This window comes from Artibeus jamaicensis, unplaced genomic scaffold (assembly GCF_021234435.1).
Source record: "Artibeus jamaicensis isolate MK-2021 breed Jamaican fruit bat unplaced genomic scaffold, CSHL_Jam_final contig_465, whole genome shotgun sequence".
In the NCBI taxonomy this organism is placed as follows: Eukaryota; Metazoa; Chordata; class Mammalia; order Chiroptera; family Phyllostomidae; genus Artibeus; species Artibeus jamaicensis.
The window spans coordinates 12,532,135-12,549,471 of NW_026521843.1; the positions used below are offsets into that span (position 1 = coordinate 12,532,135).

A 17,337-nucleotide genomic window follows, 5' to 3' on the forward strand; every position below is an offset into this window, starting at 1 on the left:
AGTGTACATAAAGGCAGGCAAAATGAGAAGTAGAAGAGTTTGCTTTCGCACCTGTCCACATACTCCACACCCCTGTCCTTCCTTAGACGAGGCCCATACCACTTCCAACGGGAAAAGGCGCTGACCTCGGATCTCCCGGCTTCCAGCCCTCTCCAAGGGCAGAGAGAGCAGTTTAAGAGGGGGAGCACCCCTGTCACTCCTCATGAAGTCGAATATCGAAGGTGAAACCGCCCTTGGAGGCCCCCCCGTCCACGCCTGGGGCCGGGGAGCGAGTGGCACCTCTCACCTCCACGACGAGCTGAAGATCGTCCATGTACCGCTCCTCCGTCTGAATCAGCTCGTGAATGTAGCCCTGCCTCTTCCTCTCCATCGGCTGCATGGTGTCCAGGGTCTGGAGATCAGCACACCCTATGGAAAAACAGGGTAGAATTTCAAAATATTGTTTGAGTCCCCTTCGCAGAAAACAGACATCTGTCGGCAGGTGCGCTGGGTTTCCAGATGCCGCCCTCAGTGAGCCACCCAGCTCTTTGCAGAGCCCTGGGACTTCCGTGGACGGTGTGCCTGTGGACAGCTGGCTCAGTGACCACTCGATGTTCTGAAGCGGCGAGTTAGCCACACCTGGAACCCGGGAATGGGGCCCCAATTTCCTTTACAAATAGTTAACAACAGAATTAACGATTTTACAAAATGGTCTCAGAGAGATCAGAACTCTGCTGAGTTTGTGGAGAGTCTAGGCCAGTCTCCCCATCTCAAGACGCCTTCAAAGAAATTGAAACGGTGAAATGATCCCACGCTGGAGACCAGTGTTCTGGGAACCACAGGTCACGAGCCAGCAGTGGGTCACTGAGACAAACAACCACCGAAATAACGTGAGCCTTCGGGGGGGCTGTTTTGCACGCCACCGCACTGTGTACCACCTGGACACTGTGTCAAGCTTTGGGAAACGACAACACATTAAACCCCACAAGCATCGGCTTCTATCTGCTCTGCATCTTGGAATAATAGGAAAAGTCTCGACAGTTTATCATTTCTAAGGCTGGAACATATGTGACATTAGCCTTGTCAGGATGAATGTGGGGACAGTCCTTGTACACCACCCCTGCTGACCCTTTTGCATTTCATTATAATGGTTTGGAAGCTTTCATTCTCTGTTCATTTCTATCCTGATCGCCTACCTTCACTGTGAGATGTTCTTACCTCTGATGTCGGGGTGAAATGCCCCTTTTACTTCCTGCCCTTCACGTCCTTGCTCACCCACCCCTGACTGTGACTAGGGATGAGGCCGTGTCCACGTCTCCCTAAACCAGCATCTGGAACTGGCCCTCCCCTGCAGGGCCCAGCCGTCCTTACAACAGCCGAGGCACATGGCGCAGGGCCCTGCCCACCCATGATTTAAAATAAACACACACGCTTCCTCCAGTCCTGCTCCTTCCTCCAGCCCCCTCTTCTCTGGCGTCGCTGCCAAATGTCTCCACGGGGGTCTACACTCGTGGTTGGTCCCCTCCCTCTCCCTTGTCACGTCACCAACGTAGGCATTTTGGCTTCTGTCGGCGACTCCACTGACACTGCTCTTGAGAAGGTAACAATGACCCTGGCGTTGCCAAACCCGGTGGCCCCTTTAGAGCCTGCGTCCTTCTCCATTCACTCCACTCCTGATTACGTGAGGAGTCTCCTGTCCTGGCTTTTGTGACACTCGTCACCCCCATGTTTCCCTCTAAAGTTCTGCCTCCGCCTGCCTCCAGGCCTCTTGCTGCCCCTACCAGCAAACACTACAATGTGTTCCTGCATTTCTGACCTGTGAAGTCACGTAAACTGGGACAATGCCACAGACTGTATTTCTCACGAAGGGTCGCAGTGCACATTAGCATGTTAGGCTCCAAGAAATTCTGCTCTAAAGAAGCATTTAATTTGATGAACCTAGAGTTCCTACCACTTATTTGACCACAGAACTCTCTTTCTGGAGGAGGGGAAAGTGCATCTTCTGAGAATTGAGGGGGGGATGGAGCACCCCCTTTGCCCTCTGCACTGCCCAATATGGGGCCATGGCAACACATGACTACTGAGTATTCGAACCGTGGCCGTTGACACAGAGAAGTGCTGTGAGTGTAACACACCAAGTATGAAAACTGAGTGCAAAGATCTAGCACAGTGTAAGATAACGTATTCATAATCCTATTGATTATATATTGAAATGCTAATATGGGCTCGAGAAGCACAGATTGGTAGTCACAAAATAGACACAGGGATATAAAATACAGCACAGGAAACACAGTCAATAATATCATAATTACCATGTACAGGGCCAGGTGGGTACTGGAAATACTGGGGGAACACTTTATAAAGTACATGCCTGTCTAACCACTATGCTGTAACTTGAACTAATACAAAATAATATAAATATAAACTGTAATTTAGAAAATAATAAAAAAGAAAATACAAATAATAAATTTTAAAACACTTTAAAAAAAGAAATGCTAATATTTTGGATAATACTGGGTTGAGAAAAAAACCATTAATTTTATTAATATTTCTTGACTTTTTTTAGTGTTGCTGCTGGGACATTTTAAATTACATTTGAGGCTGCATGTCTGACTTAAATTATATTTCCATTCAACAACTCCAGCCAGCTGCTATATATTTTATTGTTTTATTGCGCTCACACCCAACAGAATGTGCAGTGGCTCCGGTTAGTTGCAGAACGAAGCTCTCGCTCAGTAGCAGAGTCTCCGTCATCCAGACCCTGCAGCCCACCTGCCAGCCACCTCAGCCCGAGCCCAGTCCTCGTGATATGCTGTACACACCGTTGACGGCCTCTCCTCTGCATCAGCCGTCTGACTAACCTTTTGCAATGCGGCTCACGTGATCCTCCTTTGGGAAACTGTTCTCATCCTCTGTCCCACTTACCCCCAGACTGCCTCTCCTCTGTGTTGCCATGGTACTGGTTTGTGCCGGGATTTTCACACTTCGCATAATGTAACTTGTATTATATAGTTCATCTGTACCTAGCTAGCATGCCTGTCTTTCCCACTGGAGTTAGGGACTGTGTCTAACATAGTTCTATTTTATCCCACTTGGCAGTGTTTTGATCACAGAGGCCAGGAAACACTCGTCAAGCGGTGGACTGCTGTGTTGTCCCCAGACCCACTTCTCCCCTTTCCCTGCTCTGCTCCTGCAAGAAGGCCAGTGAGCGGCAGGCTGCTTTTGTGAGCTCCTATTTTAGTTGGCGTCTGCCTGGGTTTGGCCAATGGGAGGAGGCTCTGGAAGGAGACTTGAGACTACAGGGCAGACTAGGGAAAAAAAAATATTTTTTCCCAGAGCAGTGAGATGATAAGAAAACTTTTAGTCTCTGCTAGGTAAAGAATAGAAATGCTGGGTATGCATCTGACACAAGTTTGGAATTCAAGAATTCCTCAGCTGATGAATTAACATACGCGGACCTCAAGAAGAAATGTACCTTTCAAGGACAGCTCATGGTTAATTGGGCACAGATTCAAAACTAGAGGCTACTAATGGCCACTGCTGACAGAGGCTACTTACCCCCACTGCATTTCAGGAATAAACTATAGACTGAACCTTCAGCTTCCTGTACTCTGTTCTTGTTGTCTGAATCAGCTGTTCTACAGAAGTACCCAGTATCTTCTTTTAATCAGTGGGCCAAGACCTTCCCCTTCCAATGAGAACTGTGTGGCTATACTGTCACTTGCATCTATACTGACCAATCAGAGCTGCTACATAATGACCAATCGGAATGCACAATTCCAACCAATCAGAACCATATCAGAACTGTGGTATTTGGATTCCTCATTTGCATAAAAGTGGGCCAATCAGGAACTAGGGGGGGAATTTTCTGTATAAAAAAGCAGATTCCACTGTCTTAGTGAAGTACAGTTTCAGTTTCTACTGGAGGCTGCATTTCCCCAGTTTGCAAATTGTTCACCTCAGTAAAGTTTCTCCTCTTTCCACATCTCAGACTGGGGATTTTTGCTGACACACAAAAATTGGTCCCTGACTGGGGATACCCTTAGGTACTTTACTTTGTGAAAGAAAATACACAATTGCTCTGGAGAGTCACTCCCCTAGTCTTGGTCCCACAGGATTTCCACAGAAAAACCAAGTCTCACTAAAAGTGAGTTAAAAGTACAAAATTACAAACAAAAAAACAATAAACAATCTACAATAAAAAATAAGGATTAGAACCCCAAGAACATATGCTATAGTACAAAATATAAAACAAAAAATATAAAATATATGGGTTTAAAACAATGTAAGACATATATGAAGGACTTGAAATCCTAAGTAAAGCTGATAAAAAGAATTGGCAGATTTGAAAAAGAAATGAATAAAAATGGCAAATATTATCATGGGAATAATAAATTAATGGATTAAACAGCAGATCAAACATCTGAAGAATTAGAAAATCCAAAAACAGAGTTGAGGAAATTACTTAGGCTGCAGAAAGACAAAAAGATAGAAAACATAAAATGGAGGTTAAAAGATATGAAAGACAGAATAACAAGGCACGACAAAATCTAATGGGCACCTAGGAGTGGAGAATAGAAATAATGGGAAGAGATAATGGGAGAATAGAAAGAATTACAATGGTTGAGAACTTTCTAAAATTGATGAAAGCTAGAACTCCATAGATTCAATGACGCCTCCTCCCAAGGGGGAGGAGGAATTCTTACCTACACTGCAAAGCACCAAGGAGAAAAAAAATAATTAAAACAGGAAGAAAAAGCAGAATAACTACACAGAATACCAACCAGACTGGGTGCACATAACTCAAGCCGACAATAGGGGGTACTGAGAAAAAATAACTGTCAAACTAGAATCCTAATTATACTATCAAGGGTGAGGGAGAAATAAAGACATTTTTAGGCAACATTTGAGAGCACTTACCCCTGATCTGGATAAAGAAACTATTAAGAGCTGTATTTTGGGAAATTGAGTAAGAAAAAAAGAGATGTAAGAAGTGGTAAAAAAAGAAAAAGGAATGGTGAGCAAAAAAACTAGCAAATATAGGAAAAATCAAAACAATTATTAACAGCCCTGGCTGATGTAGCTCAGTGGATTGAGCGTGGGCTGTGAACCAGAGGGTCACTGGTTTGATTCCTAGTCAGGCACATGCCTGGGTTGCAGGACAGGTCCCCAGTGTGGGCCATGTGAGAGGCAACCACAGACTGATGTTTCTTTCCCCTTCTCCTTCCCCTCTCTCTAAAAATAAATAAATAAAATCTATTCAAAAAACAAAAAAAACCCAATTACTAACAGTATAAAGTAACTATAAGAAAGACTAGGTTGATGGGTATAAGTTCAAAGTTAATTGTTTAAAAAGAAGCAAAGAAAATGCATAGTAAACAAAATATACAATAAGGCAGATATAGATAAAAGTATTGAATAGTTTTAATAAATATAACTAGCTTAAATCTGTCAGTTAAAAGAGAGATTCTAAATTGGACAAAAAAATTCAGCTAGATGTTGTTTACAAAGACACCTAATATATAAAGTTATAGAAAAGTTACAGAGGCCAGGAAAAGCTATACAAATACAATATATAAAAGAGCAGCAGGAGAGGCTTTATTAGCAAAAGACAAAATAGGCTTTCATGTATAAGATGATATAAATAATATAAATAATCCAGAAAGTTACAATAATTCTAGCCTCGTTTGCAGATTACAGGAGAGCCTCAAAGTGTAAAATAAAAACTGACAGAATTATCTCCCAAAAAATGAGGAAAAAAAGAATAAAAGAAAAACCTGAAAAGCCTATCATTAAAGTGGTAGCTTTTAATATATCTCTCTCAATGACAATCAGAAAGAATGTGAAAGATTTGAACACTTTTAACAGGCCTAATACAATGAACACACATACAAGATTATGCATTTTCAATACCCGTACAATTAACTTCAACAAATATCAAAGAATCAATATTATTATGTAAAAACATTTATTGACTGTATCTGGAAAATTATTCATAAAATTACTTTCCAATATTTTAAAGAAGAGCTCCCTAAAAGCCCCAGGAAGCACCCTCCTTTGGCGGGAGGTGCCCCACCTTACTTGACCTATCGCCACCACTTGCCAGGGCCCATTGCTCCCCGCTCTTCGCACAACCCTTCTGCCCCGGGCTCCTGGGTCTCCACCTTGCCTCCCACCCTCCCACCTCACTGCTCAGTCCTTTTCCGTCTTCTTTTCTGGTTTTCCTTCCTCTCCCAGACGTAATGCTGAAACCCCAAGGTTCGTTCAGTCCTGGGAACTCTTCTGACTCACAGCCTTGGTGTTCTTGTCCAGCCTCACGGTTTTACCACGTACCCTCCAAAGAGTGCTGATAAATTCCCAAATTTATACTCTGGCTGGACTAGCTCTTTGAATTCCACTGCATCTTCTGAACACTACCCACTCAGGATCTCCAGGTGGGTGTCTAAAAGCTGGGTGAAGGTGAAGTATCCAAAACCAAAGCCCTAATCACCATCCCCCAACCTGTTCCTCCTTCATTATGTTCCATCTCAGGTGATGGCAATCCATCTCTCTGACTGCTCAGAGTAAGATCTTTGGAGACATCCTCGATACTTTCCCTCTTCTCATGCCTACACTTGATCCCATTGTTGGCTCTGTCTTCAGAATATACCCATAATCTGACCACTTTCTACCACCACTTTCTACCATGTCTACCACCATCACTCCAATCCAAGCTGTCACCATCTTTAACCTGGATTAGTGAATTGGCCAGTTAGCGGGTCACCTTGCTTTTGACTCTTTCCCCCTTTAATTTAGCAAGCCAGAGCTATCCTGCTGAAACATCAGATCACGTCACTGCTTTGATCAAAACCTTTAATGGATTCTTCTTTCTCCAAGCAAAAGCCAAAGTTCTTACCCATCAGCCCACAAGAACCTAAACAGGCTTCGCCATCTCTCTGGTTACTCGTCTGTCCTCAAGCATGTCAGGCTTGTTTCTGCCTGAGGCCTCTGCAGGTGCTGGTTCCCCTGCCCAGAATGACCTTCCAGATACACACTTGGCTTTCTCCAGGTACATTTCAGGTCCTTCACCTTCACGTCTTTGCTCACAGGTCACCCTTTCAAAGAGACTTTATCGGAGTAGCCTGTTTAAAATTGAAATCCTTCTGGACCCACCCCAGCACTCTTTAACCAGCTGTATTTTTTTAAGACCCTACACACTCATTCTTTTGTTTTCTGTCTCACCCTACTCAACTGTTGGCTCTAAGAGGCAGACATTTTGGTCTATTTTATACTCCATTGTATCCCCATGTCTGACACATGATAGGTGTCAGTATTTATAGTATTTATAGAATGTGATATTAACTATAGGCAGTGCAAATAATGAGAACTTCCTAGTTAACTTATTTCTGGTAGATAGGAAGAATGGGAAAGTAAGAAAAATGGGAGATCATGGGCATTATCAGGTCAAAGTTCCAGAAAAATAAATCGTGGTAGGCTGGGCCACAAGACCCCAGCCTTGGTGTTAGCATGTGGAGACTGAGAGACGAATTATGAATAAGGTATAATGGTTGTGGAAACCCGTCCCACTATGGGTGGGAACAAATGTTCTGGAGTGCAAGCAAGAGCAAGAGGCGGGTAGAACGTGTAAGACGGGAGAGGAGAGGCCTGCGAAGATTCCCAAAGGGAAAGGACAGAAGACGATGTGTGGTGACCAGTCCAAACAGCGCTTGCTTGTTCCGGTTGTATCGGAAAGCCCCAAAAAGCCCTGGCCCGCCCAGCACTGCCACTGAGTCACGCAGTTCTCTGTGCCCCAAACCGAGCAGCCGGATAATCACACAGTGGTTTTCAGTCTTGCTGTTTACAAGCTCAGGGAGAAGACAATGTTTGAGTAGTAAATCCAGATGACTAAACTGCATTTTCTGAGGGCTGCCTTTAATACTGAAGTTTTATCAAGGCACTAGAAAATCGCTGGCCATCTTATTTTATGGAAGAATAGCCTTTTAGCCACGTGGCAAATATTTGCTGAATGCTAAGTACGCACCGGGTAGCATGCTGCCACCACGAAGCCATAGGTGTTTGTGATTTTGTTTTGGAAATAGAAGTAATTCTTGAACAAATTTTTTAAACTGTTGTGTCTTTTTCGATGCCTGTCAAGTTCACCATCGTCAAGTGTTAGGTTGCTTATTTAAGCATAAAAAAGGGAAGAAGTACACATTGTATTCTAATGCTGTGGGCCAACAGAAAGCATATTACTTGGCTATCAGAAAATACAAGTATTCTACAACTTCCCAAAGCAACTCTGCTGATAAATGCAAGTGGATAAAACACATTTTATTGGTTTTATTTTTATTTTTAAATCTATGGTGAAACATCATTAGCCTAAGAGACAGCAAAAACTTCCCACTGGTAGACAGAAGTGAAGGCGTGGCCTCGGAAAACAGTTAGTTCAAGCTGGTATGTGCGCCTCCTTCTCATCTGCCAGAGTCTAATTGTTGACTCTGCAGAGGGAATTCACGTGCTGTTTGGAGTATTCAGAACATGGAGTATTGCAAAGGTATGTCATGAAAGAGTAGTTTCTTCATGGTCACCCAATGCAGAACTTTCAGTTCTAACAAATGTAACTGCTGCTGACGTATCTGTGACAATTTACAACCTTTGATCAATCCTACAAATAACTGATACAACTTTGGGGTTACTGTATAAATTCACGGAGAATCTGAAAATTGGTGGTGAAGTGACTTACTGTAGAGTTTAGAATTACTAAATCCCTAAATCCAGGTCTCTTGAGACAAGACTGACACTTCGAAATGCCAGGCCATTTCAAATGGTGCTTCCACTGCAATCCTATTGGAGGCAAACCATGGACAGTAACGTGTCCAAACTTAACCTGGTCTTACGCTTGCTTTTACTGAATTGTAAAGGAAATAAAGCTTTGGTATCAATATTCGGGATGCCAAACAGCCCAAAAGCTCTGAAAAAGCCAGAAGGGCCCTTACTCTGAGAGGGGCATATAACTAGCCCTTACGTGCCCCTCTCCTCTGTCCGACATGTGATCAGTAGCTTGTATCTAACAGCCAATTTCGAATCTGCTGTTCCGTACACTTCAGTGCTGCGCATCGGTGCACCTGTCACTACAGTACTATTCTGCAGTGACACAGGCTTTTCACAAGCATGTATATATTTTTTCTCTGTATTACCAAACAGCCTGCTCCACCCCTAATAGTATCATCATACAGCCCATATTTTCAACTTGCTTATGACTACATAATTAGACACTATGCCCCAAACTGCTGAGTTCAGGACAGACTGACTCCATAGCATTGCCTGACTCTGATTTCACAGTGGCTGACATGATCATTGGTAACAGGTCTTCCCAGTACCTTGAAATGTAGCTTGAACAGCCTGGATTCATTTAAAGCAGTTAATTCTCTTGACTCTCTTCTCAACCTTATCTTGGAATTAAGGGGTGATTGTCCTGCTTTTGTGATCTGGGGTAACAGCAGCTCCTGGCCATGCGGATGGCTAAGAGCACAAGCTTTGGGGTGGCATCCAGATTCCACCAATTACTAACCCAGACTCACACCTCGAGTGCTGAGTCTACGGCTCGGTGCACAGCCCATGCTTAGTAATTGTTAGCTGCTATTTCTAGTATCTACGTATTACACATTGAACGAGTGCTTTAAGAAGTCCAAGTCTCATCTGCAATGTGTGGATCACTATCCTTACTACACAGATGAAGCTGAGGCTCAGAGGGGGTTTGTAAAGCCAGGATGCAAAGCAGCCCTTGGACTATGCTCACTTGACTACGCTCTTTGATTTTATCAGTCTCTTTAAGGAATTTTTCCTTTTGACACCAGCATTAAGACATCTCTCTTAAGCACATCTTTCATAATTTATTGTTCTTTAAAGGAAATTTTTAAAAAGTGATTATGAAGACAAATTACTCAATTTCAAAATGGGTGAAGAGCTCTAAAAAAAATTTCCCATGCCTAGGACACATTTTAGGCCATTTACATCAAGACTCAAGCATCAATACCTTCTTAAGTTTCCCAGGTGATTACACAGAGCAGCCACACTACAGAATCGCTGAGCCTCAACTTTCACTGTTCCTGGCTTTGCACTTCCCCTCGAGTCAGCAATAATGAACTGCTTGCGATCGCTCCTCCCTCCTCCTGTGCTGTTTGTCTTTGTCACACGCCCCACCGTCCTACCTTCCAATCTGACTTACTCCTACATGGGGAGTGGCAGTTGCGTGCCCCAGGAAGTCTTCCTAAGCCACCAATCCAAGGCTGAATTAGGCATTTCTTCTGTATTCTCCTGGTGCACTGTGCTTAGTGTGCTTTATAATTATCTGCTTATGTGCCTGGCCCCCTCACAGCACTAGGCACTCCCTGAGATTGAGCCCACCACCTGACACCCACTGCTGTCCTCTCGGCACACGGTCCTCGTCGGCACACAGCCTCACGCAAACGCCTCCCCCCCTTAGTGGAACAGCCTTCCAGAGCAGGAGAGGGTCTTTATGGGAGGGATTATTTGTGCCAGACATAAACAGATGGGTTGACTGTAATCTGTACTTTTTCACTAGAGGCAAATGAAACCAGCAATGCGATCGCTTCGGTGAACACTGTGTCTACCTCTGGTGCCCCCATGCACACAGTGCAATGGCTTTTGCACAGACTTGAACTTTGTACTAAAAATGTCTAAATTACATCTGCGATGACTATGAACTTGTAAGTTCTTTACTCCAAAAAGTTGGAGTAAAATTGTAAGTAACAGAATAGTCTATTATTATCTTAAATCGCATTTTCCAATCAAAATTTCTTTTGGTTTTGAAATACACGACGATGATCTAGGATCAGACAATTTCAGTCTTGACCTCTTAAGAATTTCTTTGGCCCACTGTGATATAAAATGTTCACTGGCCTGTGCCCAGAGACTGCATTGAGGAACAAGAGAAATTCCAAAGAAATTCACTCATGACTATATATAAACGATCAAAATTCAGTTTTAAAGGATGCTTCCAAAGAAATACACAATACAAATAATGTCATTTGTGTCCTTTTAATAAACACACTTGCATAGTTATATTACAATTTTGTAAAAATAAAAACAGATTACCTCATGCCAAGCGTGCCCAGCATTTGCACAAATCCCAATACCTTTAATACTATAGTTCTCAAGACACACAAAATAAAATTTTAAGGCAAAAACAGCACTTTGCAACAATTTAATAATTTATTACATTACAGTAGCATCACAGCAGCATCCAACAATGCCACGTTAGGCAAAAGTCTCTCAGAATTTCCATTACAGATTCTATTTACAAGAATTTTTAACTTGGTAAAATTCCTTCTAAGAAATTTGGCAAATAAAGCTTTGACTGGAATTGGCATTTCTTTCTCTACTTTTCCACCCCCCCCCACTTTCTTTAAACTATCATTGCTCACACTGCCTTTTAAAGCACTAAAATAGCAGTTACATTGTTTTGCTAGTCCTGTTATTTTTAAAAGGACACTCTAAGATAAAGTTTTAGAGGAAACTCTACAACGAGTAGGGTGGATTTAAATTCTCAAATTTTCTAAAAGATCAGCTTTGGTTTTAGAATTGATTTTTTTTTTCACTGCTGGAAAAACCATCAGATTTAATCACATACTTTAAAAAGGATTATTAGATCTTATAATTTTTAAATAAACTTTACCACCTACAGGGCCCAGATTTTTTCAGCGGTGTTCCCATTTTAAAATTCTATGTTCCTTATAAACTCCTTCCTTTTGATGTTGCTTTCTAAGCAAGTTGAAAGCTGCCTCATACTGAATGAGGAAATACATGGCTGAACGTGAGGTACTGCAAAGGACTGCATGCTCTTTTAAGAAGGTCAGGTTATTATATGTCACCCTATTGTATTTTTAGCTTTTTCTTGAATATGTAACAAAATACCTACACAAGGAGAGGTATTTCCATAAATACAGTAAATATGTTTTTCAGACCACCATTTGGCTAAGATGTGTCATGGGATTTAGTCCATAGGCACCTGATGAGTACACTCTTTTCAAATTGAGTACAGATGCTAAACTCTACCTGAATGTCATTCTTAATAATCTGTATCAGTGTAAAAGTGATGATTTGCACTATAAAATACCTTTGAAATAATTTACCAGTACATTAGTAAGTCCAAATGCAAAAGAAGTAATTATAAAGAGAAAGTGTTATACCAAATCATGTGGCTAATTAGCAGTGTTCTGATTTCTGACTTCATAGTTTATAATGGACTTAAAGGAACTGTCCTTAATCTGAACCCAACTAATGGGCGCAAAAGCAGAAGTTCAGAACGTGACAAGGCAGGACCAAGTAATCTGTAAAATGCGGGAGATCAGCTGAGTTCACGAGGACTCAGCATTTGTACTGTCCCCTTTGGTGACGCAGGCAAGTCTGTTACTCCACCTATAGAGTGATATTATTGCTTTCCAATGAATGTCATTTTACAAAAGTATCGTAATGATGCCAAATGCTAGCAATTGCAGTGGCCTGATAACTACAAATCCCTGCCCCAGGGAGCACACATACATGTTGCCACACACCCCAGTAATGTGCAGGACTTTGGAACACAGACAGACATTTGAACTTGGTGAGGTTCTAACTAAACTGTTGATTCTTTCTCAAGTGTTGTAAAGTCATGATTTAGGCAATGTATGAGTGAAATAATTCATAATGTATAGGCACATTAACATAAATATTGCACAAAAATATGCTTTTAACTTAAACTCAAAAATACAGAAACGTTTCACTCTTCTCAGAGAACTCCGTGAGGAAGTAGGACTGACCGTGTGCACGCTCTTCCTGGTAATACTCTGACATTCATAAACAGTAGATTGCACTGCGATTTGTAAACATCTGAAATTGCATAAACTCAGTGATTTTCCAAAACAGTCTAACACTGCCCACTAAAATTCCTTTTTGTTTCAGCTAAGTAATCTCACATTCGTTAGTTTTCAATAATGTTTACCATCTTTAAAGTATTTCCATCCAAGAAAAAGTAAAATCTTACGCCAAAGTAGCCGTGTGGTTGAGGAACAAACAGTAGCCAGAGAAGACTGGGCGTGAAGGCAGTCCTCTGGCCCTCAGCAGCTGCATGGACACAGAGAGACACTAACTCACGCATGTCTCCTTCACTCAGGTTCATTCTTGACTAGATAAAGCCTGTGTGCCTGCTTCAGGGGCATTTAAACTCTTCAAGGATTCCTTCTGATCTTTACTAAAAACACTAAGAAGAATGTCAACCAGTGTTCTTTTGTGACTTGGGATATGTGGTCGCCTAATTAAAATAGATAAACATGAATTTTGACCTTAAAATGTACTGTAGATATAAAGGCTCTGCCTAAACTACGGAAGCTTTCGTGTCTTGTGGTCAATGACGGGAGCCCTTCATTCCCCACAAGTAAATGATTTTGGGGCCATCAATGAAGAAGTAATAACTGCCTGCTGCAGGACATGGTGCAGCACCTCCGTCGGCCCAGAGCACACGAGGGGCTGAGAGCCACCACGGCCCAGCGCACGTTCCTGGGCAGCTCAGGCCGATGGAACGCACCCGACTCTGCACACACTGGCGGGGCTCGTCACTCTCCTCGTCTATGAGCTAAGATAAGCTCCCCGGAAGTGTTACTGCTCCCACCCCAAAACACACAGAAAATAGATGAAAGGTTATTTCCAGTTCTTGGCCTTAAACAAATTTAAATACTGAAGAGTGGCATATTAGAAAGTAACAAAGTAAACAGTACATATTTGGGACAAATCACACATTGAACCAAGTAAGAGCCCACCATGATTAGAATTAGATCAAACATGAGAGCAAAACATTAGCAAATTTTATCTGAATTCTGTAATCAATACACAAGTTGCAGCAACATTAGAAAGCACAACAGCCCATTCCACCCCAGGAAAAATAGTTTGTGCAAATAGTGGGTCTTTGTGTGTTTGAATTCCCACCATGTGAGGAAAAACTCAAGGTGCATGCTAATGACCTACAATTAACCAAATTAAAAAAGAAGAAAAATACTAAAGGATGCCAGAGTGAACAGCAGGGAAAGCCACACAAAGACCCACTATCCTTCAACTTGTTACAAATAAATTTTAACTGTAAATGAGAACACAAGGAAATAACCACAAGTGGCTCTAACACTCGAACGAAGTTAACGAGCGGGGCAGGAGGGATCTGACCAGGGCTGCCCGCCCGCCCGCACGCTAGTCAAACGTGGATAGTGGGTCTCTGGGGTGCTTTCCCACTGGAAGGCAACACTGGGTCCTACAAAAAGAAAAACGAGGAATAAAATGAACATAAAGCAAATTAAGTGGGTGAGAAAAAATTTAACTGATAACATGCAACATCAACTAAACAAATTTGAACGATTTCCCTTCTTGACCCGTGAAAAATACAGTCATGCGCCGCTTAACAGTGGGGCTCGGTCCTGAGAAGCGTCTGCAACGGGGGTGGTCTGGCCCTCAGGAGCGGACACCAGGGCGCACAACCCAGACCCAGCCGGGCAGTCCACTGAGCACCGGGTGGCCCTCCCTGTGCACCACCACCGACACCACCACCACCATGTGCGGGTCTATTCTCCACCCAGATATCATCATACGGCACACGACTGTGTCCTAATTAAGTAAGACAATGAAAATAATACTTCTAAGGGCCAAAGAAACACAATGGTAACCTAAAATTTAACCAGTTTTTACTGACTCATACACGCCTAGCTGTTCTCCCTTCAGAACAGCTTTTTAAAATTTGTTCTTCATTTCTTAGAGAAGGCTTATTGGAGAAAGTGCTCCACCACAGAAAAATAAGATGAACAACAACAAATCTGGAAAACCATGGCTTTTCATCGCAGACACGACGAAAGCCACATGCACTGACATACCGAGTACCTCCAGTTCATTTTACTCCTTTAGACCTTGCAGACCCAGCGGGTCTGAGAAGTGTCCTCCCCTCTCCGATGCAGGAGAGGCACCTCAGGTGTCCCTCACTAGTCAGGCAAACTGGGAAGGACTGAGAACTGCCGAACCACCAGCGGGGCTCTAAATGGTCACTCATTTAGGTAACCCAGGTTGTTACAATTTTCTATACCATTTCCCGAGACCCTGCGATATTTGGAAATGTTCAAACCATAAGAAGCTGGGCTCCTCCCACCTACGAATTCAGAAATTTAGTTGTGTTCCCTAAAGGACAGTCTTCTCCCAGGGTGAGAACTACCTTTACAAGCTCCAAAGTAAAAATAATGCACAAATATTTCAAAATTATAGTATAAAATAAATTCACAATACTTGCACTGAATCATAAGCATATCTCGGCTTTGGGTTACCATTTATATGTTCTCAAAAACTAAATTAAAATGAAAGGCTAAATCTATTAGATAATTTCATAAGAATGATAAAAATATAAATTATGAGCCCTGGCTGGTGTGGCTCAGTGGATTGAGCATGGGCCTACGAACCAAAAGATCACGGTTTGATTCCCAATCAGGGCACATGCCTGGGTTGCAGGCCAGTTCCCAGCAGGGGACACACCAGAAGCAACCATACACTGATATAAAAAAAATTAAAAAAGGGTTTAAAAATATAAAGTACGATGTGTTTTGTAAAAAAATCAAAAGATTAGGAAAAAGTGACTATTAATGAATGCAAAGGCTAGGTAACTACCAAGAGATAATTTTTTGTAATACCAGATATCACACTTAGAGATCTGGATCCTCATTCTAAAAATAGTGAATCAGATCTCGATTCATATATCTCTTGTGGCATGAGGTAGCCATTTAAATAATCACCTAATAAGAATTAAAAAAAAATTTAAACAGTTCAATTTTTTGTAACCTGGATGATGTGTAAATATGTGGGAAATAAATGAAAAGGTGGCAAAATTAATAGCACTTATACACTAAAGGGCTACTTTTTAATAGGTAAATATAGGATACTTACTATGCACTCTCTATTAAGCTAAAAGACACCACTGCACTCCAACAAGGACTGTGGCAAAGGGAAATTGCAGTACTGGCTGCTGTTATACTGAAGAATCCATAAAAGGATTTAAAAAATTCAGACATAGTCTAATAGTAAGATCTGAAGCTAGGAAAAAATTATTTTAAATAAAGCTATATAATTTTTGAACTTGTAAAAAGTTCCCTCCTGCGTGTTCTTACTTTAAACCCTGGTACACATTTGCTACGAGTGTGGAGTTCAGTGCCCGGCCCAGAGCAGGAATAAACGCAGTGCAGCCCATTAAAGCCTGGGCACTGGCTGAGAGGCAGACAGGGTCGCATTACTTACACTGTTGGCTTGGATCTGAGTCTGTCGTCATCTTAACATAGTTGGAAGGGAAGAGACCAGTCACCCCATTGATTTCTCCCTGCCACCAGTCAGGATCATCCTTGTTCAAAACATTGATGACTTGTCCCTTGGAGAAGTTTAGCTCATCCTCATTATTTGCTACATAGTCATACATGGCAATCACCTGACACACTACAAGGAAAAGAACAAAATAACATTTAACAAATTAATTATCCCTACAAAGGTCACATGTCAAAATCCCCCCCAATTTACTCTAATATTAAATGTTAAATTAGCCTAAATTTTTCTTTTCATCTGCTCTCTCTCACCCTCCTTCTCCCATTCCATTTTACAAAAACTAGAACTTCCAAACTACAGTTAAAAGTCTAACTGAACTGCTACGCTTTAAGTCTGATGGTATAGTAATTTCACGTTGAGAAATTTAAGGACTAAAGAGGTTCATGTATCACTGTACAGTCGCTGTTTCTACATAGAACGTTTTAGAAGAGAAGCTCTCATTACACCACACTCTTAGGCAGCAGCATAGAAAGGACAGTATTCAGTATTTCTCAGAGTCAGCAGATCTGAAAAGTCGGTGGATGCTAACGAAAACCCTCCGTGACGAAACACAAGCGGACCCACTCCATACCAGGATGGAAGGCGGGCGTCGTTCTTTCACTGCTCGGACCCAAAAGTTTAACGTGGCTGGCAGGGAACCATCCTTTCTGTCTTTTTTTGCCTCTGGCCTGTAAAATGAGCAAAACGAGTATGAAAGATCAGATTAAAAGCAATTTGTGAGACCTAGACTAAAAATGAGAAAAACCCTGGGTAGTAGGGAATTTAACCTAGCTCAAGAACGATCTGGTTTGTCTTTGGCTCCTGGGAGGTCATCTGTACACCTCTGGAATGTTGTGACTGGTGAGTGTCTTAGTTTACTTGGGGGCCCTGACCAGGGAAGAGAGGCTAACAACGTGGTTTACGGTGGGTGCTCTGGGTCCCGTAGCATGAACTGAACTGTCAGGAGACTGGAGACTGCGTTCAGCCATATAAGCAGCCAACCGTGTC

General features: G+C 42.2%; 1 protein-coding gene across 4 annotated transcripts in view; it reads right to left on the minus strand.

The window, feature by feature from the left end:
• Positions 1 to 17,337, minus strand: part of ITSN2 (intersectin 2) — a 118,945-nt gene that overhangs the window by 15,525 nt on the left and 86,083 nt on the right. For 3 of the 4 annotated variants that reach the window (XM_053666851.1, XM_037146746.2, XM_037146749.2), the window contains 3 exons: positions 16,922 to 17,018; positions 16,273 to 16,464; positions 287 to 408 (listed from right to left, as the gene is read on the minus strand). In XM_053666851.1, coding sequence (XP_053522826.1) covers positions 287 to 408; positions 16,273 to 16,464; positions 16,922 to 17,018 — 411 coding nt within the window. Of the gene's footprint in view, positions 1 to 286; positions 409 to 11,918; positions 14,258 to 16,272; positions 16,465 to 16,921; positions 17,019 to 17,337 lie in introns of those variants that run through there. The other variant, XM_053666852.1, reaches the window with a different exon arrangement.